Source organism: Aphelocoma coerulescens, chromosome 17, assembly GCF_041296385.1.
Source record: "Aphelocoma coerulescens isolate FSJ_1873_10779 chromosome 17, UR_Acoe_1.0, whole genome shotgun sequence".
Lineage (NCBI taxonomy): Eukaryota > Metazoa > Chordata > Aves > Passeriformes > Corvidae > Aphelocoma > Aphelocoma coerulescens.
The window spans coordinates 1,809,476-1,822,166 of NC_091030.1; the positions used below are offsets into that span (position 1 = coordinate 1,809,476).

The 12,691-nt window shown below is 49.5% G+C and overlaps 1 protein-coding gene across 18 annotated transcripts in view; it reads left to right on the forward strand.

Moving 5' to 3' along the window:
• The window catches only part of EHMT1 (euchromatic histone lysine methyltransferase 1), a 116,463-nt gene that overhangs the window by 58,416 nt on the left and 45,356 nt on the right, over positions 1–12,691 (forward strand). For 16 of the 18 annotated variants that reach the window (XM_069031579.1, XM_069031591.1, XM_069031590.1 and 13 more), the window contains 2 exons: positions 6,172–6,725; positions 9,254–9,295. In XM_069031579.1, the coding sequence (XP_068887680.1) occupies positions 6,172–6,725; positions 9,254–9,295 (596 nt within the window). The remainder of the gene's footprint in view (positions 1–6,171; positions 6,726–9,253; positions 9,296–12,691) is intronic. The other 2 variants (XM_069031580.1, XM_069031594.1) reach the window with 1 other exon arrangement.

The window sequence follows — 12,691 nt, forward strand, 5'->3', positions numbered from 1 at the left end:
GGTGGAACATCTGTGAGATGTGTGTATAAATACAGCTGTATGCACTGCTTGGACTGCACTCCCAAATCCTGAGCTTTTCCTTTAAGCTCTGTCTGTGCTTAGTTCATTTAAGCTAAGTTCATTTAAGCCCTGTCTTTGATTAAACGTTTCTCTTGCAGCAGCTGAAGCCTCTTGGCTCTGCCAGGGCTCTGTGCTGGGGGCTCTGGAAAGGCATGGAAAATCCCATGGGCAGAGTGTCTTGCCTCCACCAGTGCTCAGCACCAAGATACTCAGAAAAATGTGTAAAAGTTCCAGATCAGATAATAGTGCATTTGTTGGAGAATATTTTTTTGTTTCTGTTTCTTTTCTTTCTCTCTCCCTTTTCCCTCAGACCTGGTGGCAGCAGTTTGGCCTGGAGTACAAGGGCTCCTAACGCTTGCATATTTTTCTTAGTTTGTCTCAGTGAGCAGTGAACTCCAAACTTTAAAAATACATTTAAGCCTTTACATTTTTCAGAACATTGTCAGAATTACACTGAGTTTAGAGTTGATACCTGGCCTGCCCCAGATGGGAAGTTTCTGGTGGGTGATCGTCCCCTTGGGTCCCCACAGAGGTGATGGTGTCCCCTCCAGCTGTGGCCAGGATGGCTGGTGGGGACAGTAACACATCTGTTAGACAGCCTCTGCCCACAGATAAGTTTTGGCAGGCTGGACCCAGCTCTGGCAAGCTCTAGGGCAGGACTGGAGCCAGGTCTGGCTCTGCTGAAAGGGCTGGAAACCCCAGCAGGCAAAGACAGCAAAGAGAAAGGATGTCTGGGCTGGGAGAGCAGAGGTGGGTTTAATTTTACCTAATTTAGGGCTTTTTTTGAAGTTACCATTCTAATTCTGAATTAATCCAGCTTGTTTCTGCTTATCCATGGTAGCAGGCAGGTTGGACATGGTCCAGGCAGGGGTGAGTTTATCCAAAGATGTCTAAAGTCAGCCTGGGCTGCTTTTGAGCTGTTGGCTTCTCTCCTTTGGTTGCAGTGGTGGCTTAAGGACACCCTGAAGTCTGACCACTAAAATTAGATGAGGTGGTCTCATCCTGTCTTGGCTTCTCTTCACCAGAGTCTGTTTTCTTCAGGGGAATTTTAATTCCATTTTGAATGACTGTGATGTTCTGAGAAGAAAACTTGAGCCTGACCCTTCTGCTTGAGCCTGGGCAGGGCTGGGAGCTCTGCAGTGCTCTCAGGGGGTTGTTAATTCAGAGGAGGGATTTAAATTTATTATTGGGTATTCTTTGCCACGTGGAGTCACGGGGATAATGGAATAGCCCAACTTCCTGAGTCTTAAACTGCTTGTGTTTCTAGAACATACCCAGCCCCTAAATGATGTTTTTACTGAAGTTTGTGCCAACTTGGTATCAATTTCAAGCACCACCAGTAAATCTCTTGGGCACGTTACCTGGGTTTTAAATGAATTCAGGCTCGGATGGGCATTCAGGCAGTGTTGGGGTCTGTGGGAGAAGCTTTTCCTGTTGCATCTGGCACTGGGGATGCCTAAAGGAGCTTTGAAAACACCGGGATGCTTCTAATTAATAAGGTTACACTTCATGGATGCAGGCTAGAGCTTCCTACCTTTTATTTCTTTTTAATTAAAGAAAGGATGGTTGTAGGTTAAAGAGCAGTGAATGAGTGGGAGAGAAAACTGAATGTGGAGAAAACCTTGTTTTGGCCTACTTAGAAGGGATGAGAGCTGTAAAGTCACAAAGTTTTAGAGAAGTACCAACTTTAGTTTTATAATTCCCTTGCACTTGTGGCACAGGAGCAGAAAAGCAGCTGAGCAGCGTTTTCAAGGGGAGACCTCACTGCCACGAGGTGTTGTTGAAATGAGGATTTTAGCAGGTTTTCAGTGAAGCTTCTTTTTGGGAATGGAAAAGGGGGGGATGAAAAGGCCACATCAGGAGGAAAGCATTTCTTTAGGTGTCTGGAGCTGTTGAAGAGCTTCTGTGGGCTGCTTCATTCAGTGAATTGTCATTGTGAGGCACCTGCTGGCTCTGGTTTGTGTTCCCATCCCTGTCTGCAGGCCACAGTTCAGCCAGGCTGTAAAATATGTTGAGTTTTGTCTATTCAGCAGTGCTGTGCAGGTGCCCTCAGTGAACCTGAGGCTCACTGAGCATGGTCAGAGCTGCAAACGTGTCCTGTCACACGGGGATGGAGCACATGGAGTGCCAGTGGAGCTGTAGCCAAGCCTGGGATGGCAATTCCTGTTTTCCTCTTACCAGATCAGGTGTTTTGGTTGGGAAAACCAGACCAGCTCACTTGAGTTGGCCACAGAAATTAAGTGATGCAGCTCCTGACATAACTGGTTCTCTGTGGGCAGCTCTTTAACTTGTGTTCAAATTTGGGACAATGGGGTGGTGCTTCTTGCAGGAGCTCAGTGTGTAGAAAACAAAGCCATTCCAAACTATTCATGGATTTTAGTGCTGCCAGAAGGGGGAATGGGAGAATGGAGAGGATTTTTCCCCAAACAAAGGGAAGGTCCTGCCTGCAGTGTCTCAGACTTGTTGGAGGCTGGAGGGGGACACGGTTTCTCTTCCTATTCCATCCCTGGCCTCTGCTATGAAGTTCCATCTCTCTGTTTCATCAAATCTCTGCTCACACAGGGTGGGAAGGCTGGTGAGCAGAGATTCCACTTCCACAGTCAGTCAGGCTGCATTTCACAATAAGTGAAATAAGTGTGTGTGTGTGATTTTAATTTTAGCCTCATGGATTTTTCATAAAGCCCGTGACGCTTTCTGGAGTAATGCAGTTACTTTTTCCCCAGGGCAGTGCTCTAATTCACGTTGGTTTGGTTGCCTTCACGGCAGGTAGAGCAATTCTTGCCCTCTGCTTATTCAGTTTATCTCATAGTCAGACACTGAGGTTATTTGACTGCTCTGGTGGGAGAGCACAGTATTTAAATCAACAAATATTGAAGGCTTCATTCAGCCAGGTGCCTAAAGCTGAGCTCTAGAAACCTCCAGCTGTGGTTAGAGATCTTATTTTTTTGTTGTTTTGTTTTTATTTTTATTTTTTTCTTGGCACTGACTTTGCTGCAATAATTGCTTAAATGGCCTTTTAAAGATGCTGAATGCAGAAAGAGAAACAAGAATTGAAAGAATAAAGGCATAGTTGTGGCTCCCTCTGCCCACAGCTTTTCAAATAGTTAAATAAAACAGTGAAAAAAAGGAGCACTTTATCTACTCTCAGAGTTGTAGTTATCAAAACCAAACCCTTGTGCCTCTTTCTGTACACAGGGGAGTCTGGGTGGTGTGAGAGGGAGCAGGTGGAGGTGATAACATCGAATCCTGCTTGGAGAACCTTCAATCAATGTTCCTGCAGGTGGGGTTTGTGTCTCTGTGTGCTCCAGAGAGCACTGGTGAGCGATTTTTGGATGTTTTGGAGCTCTGTCTGGATTCTGTGAGCCAGCAGAGTCCACATGGGAGGCAATCCCAGCCTGGGCTGCTTGGAATTAGGGGGAATGGATCTCTTAGTGCAGGTGTCACATCAGGAGAGGTGGCCAGAGCTGATCCCCAGGGAAGAGTGACCACTCAGGGTTTGAAGAGACTTTCCAGATATGTCTGGAAAGATGCTTTGTGCCAACATCTGTGGTTTTCAGCTGGAAATCAGAGCATCAGTGGGACTGTCCCCCTCTTAATTGAAGAGCAGGATGAGGCTGGAGGGGTTGGATGCTGCAACAGGTCTTTGATACCCCCTGGGCAGAGCCTGGTGGGAGTTCAGCACTGACCATGGGACACTGACGTGTCCACTGGATGCTCCATCTACTGACCAGGCCTAAGAAGGCTTTCAGTTTGCTGGAAATGTCTTTAAATCTCAGATGGGCACCAAAACCCAGGGAGTTTTGGGAATAAAAGATTGTTTGAGATACTGGAATGCATCGCTTTTCGAATCTAGAGCTGCCAGTGCTGTTTGGGCAGGAATCGTACCCAAATCTTTCAGGTCAACCCAATGGGAAGGAGGTATTAAATATCAGGGAAAGGTTCTTCCCCTAGAGAGTGCTGGGCACTGCCCAGGCTCCCCAGGGAATGGTCCCGGCCCCGAGGCTGCCAGAGCTCCAGGAGTGTTTGGGCAGCGCTGCCAGGGATGCCCAGGGTGGGGCTGTTGGGGGGTCTGTGCAGGACCAGGGCTGCACTGGATGATCCTGGTGGGTCCCTTCCAGCTCGGGATACTCAGTGATTCCATGATTGAAATGGACTAAACAAATGCATTAAAAAAGGGTGGGAAAAGGAGAAGATTTCTTTTCACCCAGTGGAAGTGGAAAGAGAATTTGGGTGGGTTTTGGGAAGAGCTGTTCTGGTGAGCTGTGCAGTGCTGGGTCTCCTCCCTGCTGACCTTTGCAGGGAGCTGCCTGTGCTTGGAGCTCAGCTTTGCACAGTCAGCCCAGGCACGCTGGGCTTGGCATCCCAGGATCCTGGTGGTCCTTCATGCTTTAGCCTGGCACCAGGTTTTGCCAGGTCAGAAGAGACATTTGTGAGTCCTATGAGCAGCAGCTGAGGGAGCTGAGAAAGGGGCTCAGGCCGGAGCAAAGGAGGCTCAGGGGGGACCTTGTGGCTCTGCACAAGTCCCTGACAGGAGGGGGCAGCCGGGGGGGGTCAGGCTCTGCTGCCAGGGAACAGGGACAGGAGAGAGGGAACGGCCTCAGGCTGGGCCAGGGGAGGCTCAGGGTGGACACCAGCAGGAATTTCTTCCCTGGAAGGGGCTGCTCAGGGAGGTTGGGAGTCCCCATCCCTGGAGGTGTCCAAGGAACACGTGGACGTGCCACTCAGTGCTCTGGCCTGGGTGACAAGGTGGGGATTGGTCACAGGTTGGACTCAATGGTCTTGGAGGTCTTTTTCAACCTTGACTCTGGGATTCAGAATGTTTTCCTCACCTGTTTGTGCTTCAAGGGCAGTGTGAAATGAGGTGCTGATACCCAGTGGTCTGGCACTCCTCCAGTGTGACTCCAGGCTCTTCGGATCCTGCAGGTGAAAATTGCTTTGGTGGGAGCTGGATTGAATCAATCCCCCCTGCTCTGACAGAGCTCTCTAGTTCTTGTGTTTCTTTTCATGACTGTCTGGTCTCTGGAAGGAAAACAAGCCAAGGAATCCCTAGCAGCAGGTTGATGTAATCATTGCACTGAGCGTGCCAGTGAATTGTTATCACTCCTGGTTGCCTGGGGAGCTGCTGGTTTGTCGTGTCAGAAACTTTCCTGCCAGTACATGACATTCATAGTTGGATTTTTTTCAGCTTGGATCTGAAATCTTTGATAGGATGAAATCATTGATGGGGGAGCAGGGAAGTGTTTGGAAGGGAAGGAAGAGGAATGTTTTACATGGGCATTGTTGAGCATGAGCTCTGTCAGGCTGCGAAAACCTTGCTGCATTTGAATCATAGAACTATTTTAATCAAGAAATGCATTTACCACGCTTCACTCCTGTGTTTACTCCTGCTGTTACCTCTGAAATGACACCATGAATCCTGGTCCTGTCGTGCTTTGTCGTGCTGAAAGAGCCAATTCCCACTGAACAGCATTCCCAGGAGAGCTGGGACAGGCAGGGAGTTATTCCTTGTGATGTTCCCTGTAGCAGCAGAGCCCTGATGTGGTCATTTGGCTGCTGGGCTGTGTCTGTGCCACAAAAGCTCACAGGGACAGCCCTACCAGCAAAGCTTTTCCATGTCATTGTGGCTCTGGGAAGAACTTTGCCAGAGATCCAGATGCAAGATGGGGCAGAGTTTTGTTTGCCAGGCGAGCTGTTGACATCTGGTCCAATAAATGCAGTTATTGGAAAAGCCAGAGATAATATTTACCTTGAGAAATCCGTTGTTGGGAATAAATGGCAAGTGGGAGTGAGTGCACTGCTGTCACCTGGGCCACCCACCCCAAATGTCACCGTGTGAGGATCCAGGAGGACTGGGCAGGTGAGTGAGGGAGCAACCTGACACTCAGTGCTGTGCTTTAGTTGATGTGGTGGTGGTGGTTGATCCATGGTTGGATGCTCTTGGAGGTCTTTCCCAACCCTAAATGTTCTGGGATTCTGTGATCTACATCAGGCAGGCTGCTGGAGGAGAGGGCTGCTCTTACACTGTGAGTAGCTGTATCTCCTCCTGGGAGTTTCAATACCACTTGTGACCCTTTTCTCCTCTCTTCCTCCCTGTCCTCCCTCTCCCTCCAGGGTTTAATGCCATGGCTGCAGATGAAAGCGCTACAGAAAAGCAAGTGGGGGAACCAAAAATGGCAGTAGACGGGGAAACCAACGGTTCCTGTGAGCACAGCGAGGGTGGGGGCCACCCAAACCCAGCGAAAAACACTCAGGACAACACGAAAGTGAGCCAGCAGGACTCTACTACTAAATTAAATAGGATAGCAGAAAACGGCATTTCGGAGCGGGACGGCGAGCCTGGGAAGCAAAACCATCTGAAAGCAAATGACTTCACACAGACTTCAGTCACAGGGAGCAATGGATATATCCTAACCAAGCAGATGGCACAGGAGCAGCCTCTAAGGACTACCAGCTTTGCTTCTCTCACTGGCCACGCTGCAAAAACCCTGCCTGGAGGAGCAGGCAAAGGCAGGACTGTGGGGTCCTTTGCCCAGCTCCAAGCCACGATGCCAAGCAAGCTCGGGGAGGGCAGTAAGGACACGGATGCTAAAAAAGGCCCCGCTGCTAACGCTGAAGTCAAGGTCCACCGAGCACGGAAGACAATGCCTAAACCCACCCCCAGCCTGGTAATGTACCTGCCCAGCACCCAGTGCTGCTGCTGGGCTTGCTCTTGGCTTTCTCTGGGGGTGTGAGGGATACCTGGCTGCATGGCAACACGTGGCATTCAGAGCTTGCCCACTGAGTGGATTGGTTTTTTATTTTTTATATATATATATATATTTTATTTTTTTAAAATTTTTTCTCTTCCTACAGACAGACAGAGATGTTAAAATAGATGGTCACATGGCCCCCACCAGCTCCCGTCCCCAGTGTGTTTCTAAATATATAATTGATCAATTGCCTCCTCCAACGGATCTGTGTGAGACACTAAATGGCCTTTCTCTCATGGCTCTATTGCTCATCAGCCTCTGCTGACATCCAGAGCTGCTTGTGAAACAAATTAGATTTCTTCTAAGGTCGACCCAAAGGAAATTAAGCATAGCATGTAAACTTGAGGCTCCTCCTAAGCTTGGAAGCTGTCAAGGAGCTGATCTGTTAGGCAGCTTGATTGCATTGCTGTAGGAATCATTATAGGGCTAAAGCAGATGATGATTTCTCTCCATGTTGGGAAATGTTCTCTCCAGAATCCTTAGGAATGGATTTGCCATCACTCAATAAAGCAGAGCCCTGCTTTTTTTTTGGGAGGCGTAAGGAGGTGTCATTTGGTGCATTCATGTCATAGAGGGGAGGGCAGAAATGGGCCTTGCTTTGTCATGGGACAGGTTTGGTTATTTTTTGTTCTTTGCCAGAAGCAGGGAATAGATCCTGCAACAGGCAGATCTCCACTACAAGCAGTTGGTTTTCATCCCAGTGATGCTTTATGTGACTACAGTGAGCTCAACCCTCTCTCTGTGCTGTGTCTGAGGGTGGAGGGAGACTGGCCTTTGGGTCAAGGGAAGGATTAGCCATGGGAGTTGTTCCCAGAAATGCATGGGAGCTGCTGCAGCCTTGTTGGGTTCTGTGGGAGGGATTGGTGCTGTGATGCAGCAGATCCAAAGTGGCCCTCAGATGCCTCCCACATCACAGCACAGCAGTGGTGTGGTGTGAAGGGCTCAAAGCTGTGAGTCCCTGTGGTCTGGAGCAGGGAAAGAGAGAGAAAAAAGGGAAAAGAGAGGGGTGGCACCTCGCCAGCCCCAGATGGGGAAAGGTCTCTTGGCTGCGGCACCACCTGTGCCTCCGGAAGCAGCTGGGAGTCCAAAGAACACAGCAAGATCACAAACCTGTGGGCACCAGGCTTGGGAGAGGGGCAGAAACCACACCTGCCTGCCAGGATTTCCAGCCAGCCCTCCCCAGCCACTCATTTCCCCTCTGCCTTCCCCTGGCCGTGTTTGAATTCTCTGCCCTCACCCCGGCTGTGCGTCCTGGCTTGCACAGGGAAGCCCAGCTGCCATAAATCTCCCGTGAGGATATCTCTCACCCAAGGAAGGCTTTGCAGCCCAAACTGCCTCCAGCCCCCAGTTGTGCACTGGAATTAGGCCGGGCAAACTCCCAGACCCTTGTGGAATTTAACACACACAGATCCCATGGGGCTGAGCAATTGAAAGAGGCAATTCCCGCCTAAAAGGCGACTGCTAGGTTAGGAGGGAGTGTTTTCCTCATTCATATTTTATGATACATCAGAAGAATATTTATATTCAGCCCCTTGGGCTTCAAGGTTTGTGTCTGGGAAGTGGCATGTGGTGTTCAGGAGCTCTGGGAGTGCTGGGACGTGGCTCGCTGGGATGGTGCTGCTGATCCTAATTTGCTCACACGACAAAAGCAGCTTCAAAAACCCAAAGCCTGCACTTGTTGGGCTGCTCTAGAAGGTACACAGCCTGTCCTCAGCTCCTCTGGCCATTTGCCTTGGGCTTAAAATAGGGAGAGAAGCAACATTCCCAGGAAGGGTGGTGAGAAGAGGTTGTTCCTATGTTCTCAGCTCAAGCCTCTGCAGCTGAATGGGAACCCAAGATTTGATCTCAGTTCTGCAAGACAATGAAACATCTGTTGTGTTCAGCCTTCCTGATAATTACCACCTCATTTTCCCCCATTGTCTCTGGAATTTACATGCTATTTTCTTTGGAGCAGCAGAGTCCTTGGTAGTTGTCATTTTTCTATCCCGATTATTTCTTTGTTGAACTGCTAAGAGGAGGCTCCTCAGCCCAGCAGCTCAGGAGCTTTTCCTGCACCAACCTTCACACCTTTCCCCTTCAAAACTACCATGAAATCAGGTGCTGTATCCCAGGAAATAAATTGTGGAAATCACCCAGAAGCTGATATTACAGAGGAAGTTTGCTTGGCTAGTATTTTTTAGAGCATTGTTGTTTTCTTGGTGAAACTGTTCTTGCAGAACTGTTCTGCCCGGGAGGAGGAGGGGAGGAAGGTATTTTGCTGCCTGCAAAGTGTGAACATTTGTTCTCCCTGGTTCCTGCAGAAACCCACTGGGGCCAAAAAATTGTTTTCTGTAATCCAATAGCTGCCAGGGGACCTTGGTAGCCTTTTCCTGCACATGTGAATTGGTCTCTGAAAAGAAGAAGAGAATTTTCTCACGAATTTAACGAGCGTTTTCTCTGTTTAGGAGTTGCTTCCTGAATTGGGATCGAAGCTGAATCTGAAACAGGTGACAATTTTAATTGATGTTGTCGCATGTTAAGGTGGTTTTTGAACAGAGACCTCGGCAGAGTTGTTGACAGCATCATTTCTGCTCCCCTTCTGAACAGAGCAGTCACACAAGCATTGCACCTTTTTGGGGGAATCTTTCTTTCACTCCTAATCCATTTTACAACCCTGTTAAGAACCCAAAAGTTCCCAGGGCCTGGCCACAGACTGAAAGGCAAGTGTGTGTCTGTGTGTGTGTCCTGTGCTTGGAGAAGGCCCCTCCTGCTTGGAAACCACGGTTTCTGAGCTTAACATCAGGAAAACATAAGGGATAAAGGATGATAAAGGGAGTGAGAGCATCCCAGAGTTCCCTTTGGAGACAGGAGGAGCAGGTGTCTGAATTGGGAATCCCAGGTTGTGTTCCCTTTCCGTGGTGACCACAAGGCTGGAGTTTGGGGTGTGTGTCTCTGGTGGTATTTTTTTATGCTGTGCAGAGGACTGGGTCAGGAAATAGTGCAAAAATCCTTTAAATGAGTGTTGTGGCCCGATGCACAGTGGGCCACATCCCTAAAATACCAGGTACCAGGTTAACTGGGGAGACAATGTGGACTGGGAGGAAGAGCGTGGAGCAGGAGATGCTTTGCTTATGTTGGTCTTTCTACCAGTATTCATCAAACTATTCCTTTAAATTCCTGATCCCAGAGCTTTTAAACTGCCTCCTTTGTGTGTGCACACAGGTGCTGCTGTGCTCACCTGCCTGGGCTGGGGCTGCTCTGCCGGAGAACACCTGGCCTGAGAACACCCTGTGCCCGTCTCTCAAGGCCAGGCAGGTGGCAGCTGGGGAATTGCAGGGGTCTGGGATTGCTCAGAGAGCTCTGACCCTCCCACGTGCAGAAAACATAAAGCAAAAGGGCAGGGCCTAATGGGGTGATGGTAACGGGGATGTTGTGTCCTTGGGGAGGACTGAGAAGGTGCATCCAGGACCCTCTCCAGAGGGGTATCCAGGTGTGCTCCACAGGACTGAAAGTGTGAAATCCATCTGTGTGAGCTTGGGCAGGGTTAAATACCATGGAATCACAAAATATCCTGAGCTGGAAGGGACCCACCAGGATCATCCAGTCCAACCCCTGGCCTTGCACAGACCCCCCAACAGCCCCACCCTGGGCATCCCTGGCAGCGCTGTCCAAACGCTCCTGGAGCTCTGGCAGCCTCGGGGCCGTGCCCATTCCCTGGGGAGCCTGGGCAGTGCCCAGCACCCTCTGGGGGAAGAACCTTTCCCTGCTCTCAGCCTGAGCCTGCCCTGGCCCAGCTCCAGCCGCTCCCTGGGTGCTGTCCCTGTCCCAGGAGCAGAGATCGGAGCTGCCCCTCGGGAGGAGCTGCAGCCCCCGGGGAGCTCTGCCCTCAGTCTGCTCCAGCTGAACAATCCCAGTGCCCTCAGCTGCTCCTCACGGGCCCCTCCAGACCCTTCACCATCCTTTCTGATGGGAAATCTCCTTCAGGAGTGACAAGGCTGCCACTGGACTTCTTATACAGAGGGGTTACTGCGGAGGGAAGTGAGAATGAGGGCTGTTGTGCAGTACATTTAATTCAATATTTAACCGGTTGTGCTGGTGCTGATGAGGCAGCCGTGCTGGCTGGAGGTGCTGCCCCAGCTCTGACCACAGCCCACAGAAATAACGGCCCTGGCCCCAGCAGAGGAGTTTATTTCTGTCAGGAGCCCCGGTGTCACATCTGGCTTGGGCTCCCCTGTTTCGTTTTGACTGATGTGTGACACTCCCTTGCCTTGGAGCTGCTTGGTGCAGGAAGGGACAGGGATGAGATCCACAGCCCTGAGTGCTCTGCTTCAGAAACACATTGAATGCAGGTTTGGGGGAACAGCTACACTTAAGCTCAGTCTACCTGGCTGCCCAAATTATGTTTTTATGTAGATATGTGACTGCACTCAGATCAGTGCAATTGCAATCAAGTCTCAGTGGAATCCCCCCTGTAATGGGCACATGTTAATCAGCAGATGAAAGGTGGATCAGCCTTGTAGCTGGTCTGATCTAGACTAAGACCAAAACCTTGCAGGTTTGTTGCTCCAAGCTAAGGCTTGATCAGGCTCCTGAAATTCAGCAGTGAAAAACACAATCCTACAGCAGCAGAGCAAAGGCAGAGCAGCACCACTCCAGCTCCTATCATCTGCTTGTGATCAATTTTTTATAGCAGACTGATATTTCTTGCTTAACCACCACTCACCAGTTGTTAGAGGCAGATCCCCCTGGGAGCTGCTGCTTTGTGCTCTTCAAAGGCAGAGCCTTGGTACAAATCTCCTGACCCTGTGCCTGATGGATGGAGAGGCTGAGCTGCTCCCTGGCAGCTGCCCTGTTCCCAGTGGCAGTGCTGGTCAGCTCACTCCTCCTGCTTGGTTGGCTCTGCTTTACAGCTTGTTCTGTGCTGGAGATGCAAGTCCTGCAAAGAAGAGAAATAAGGGAGCGTGTAATCTAAGCCTGAGGTGGTTTCAGGCCTCAAGAGCCCTTCTGCAAAGCTCTAAGAGCTGCCCTGCTCCCAGGCAGGACCTGTGCTTGTGTTCTTCCATCAACACTCTGGTTTCTCTCCCAGCCTGCTGATTCTGGTAATGGAAAAACCCTTTAGATGCTGAGCAGTGGGAAAAATGCCACGTGGGGTTTAGGGAGCCAGCACAGGGATCCATTACAGAGGTTGGTTTGTTCTATAGTTTTGCTTTCAGGAAAAAAAACAAATTAACTGAGGGTACTCTATCTTTTGCCATTTTTAGTAACTTCTCCCTGCTGCTATTGGGAACTTTTGTGCCAGTGATACAAATGTGGTCGATCCCATTAAAATGTAGACAGCACTTGAGTTTAATTTTTGTAAACACATCGAATGTTGTGTTCTTGCCCCAGTCTCAGCAGATTTCTTGGCTGTATTTCTCACAAGGGGGTTGGACAAAGTGGTGTTCCCATGTTTGCTGTTTCCAGGCGCAAGCATTTGTTGGAACATCTGCCCACCTTCTTCACTATTCCCAACATGAAACTGTGACTTTACAGTCTTTTGCAGAGGATGAGCTGATACCACATGAGAAGCTGCAAGAAATGAAGATGTTGCTGTTGCAGTTTCTTTTTCTCTCTCATTTATAGTCCTTTCTTGGCCTCCAGTGGCCCACACGTGTGGGGGTTAGGACATGTGCCCATGGGGAGCTCAAAGTGCATCCTGGAGTTCCTTTGCATGGGATTCTGCTCTCAGTACTTCTCTCAAACTGTGGGTAAAACCTGTTTAATAAAAACAGCAAAGATGTAGCTGTTTTATGTAGCTGAGAACCAGGAAGGGTGGTGAGAGAACTGACTATGGGTGTTTAAAAATCCGTGCTGATCCTTTTTATTACAATCCTTAGATGGAACATTTTTTAATGTGTATATAT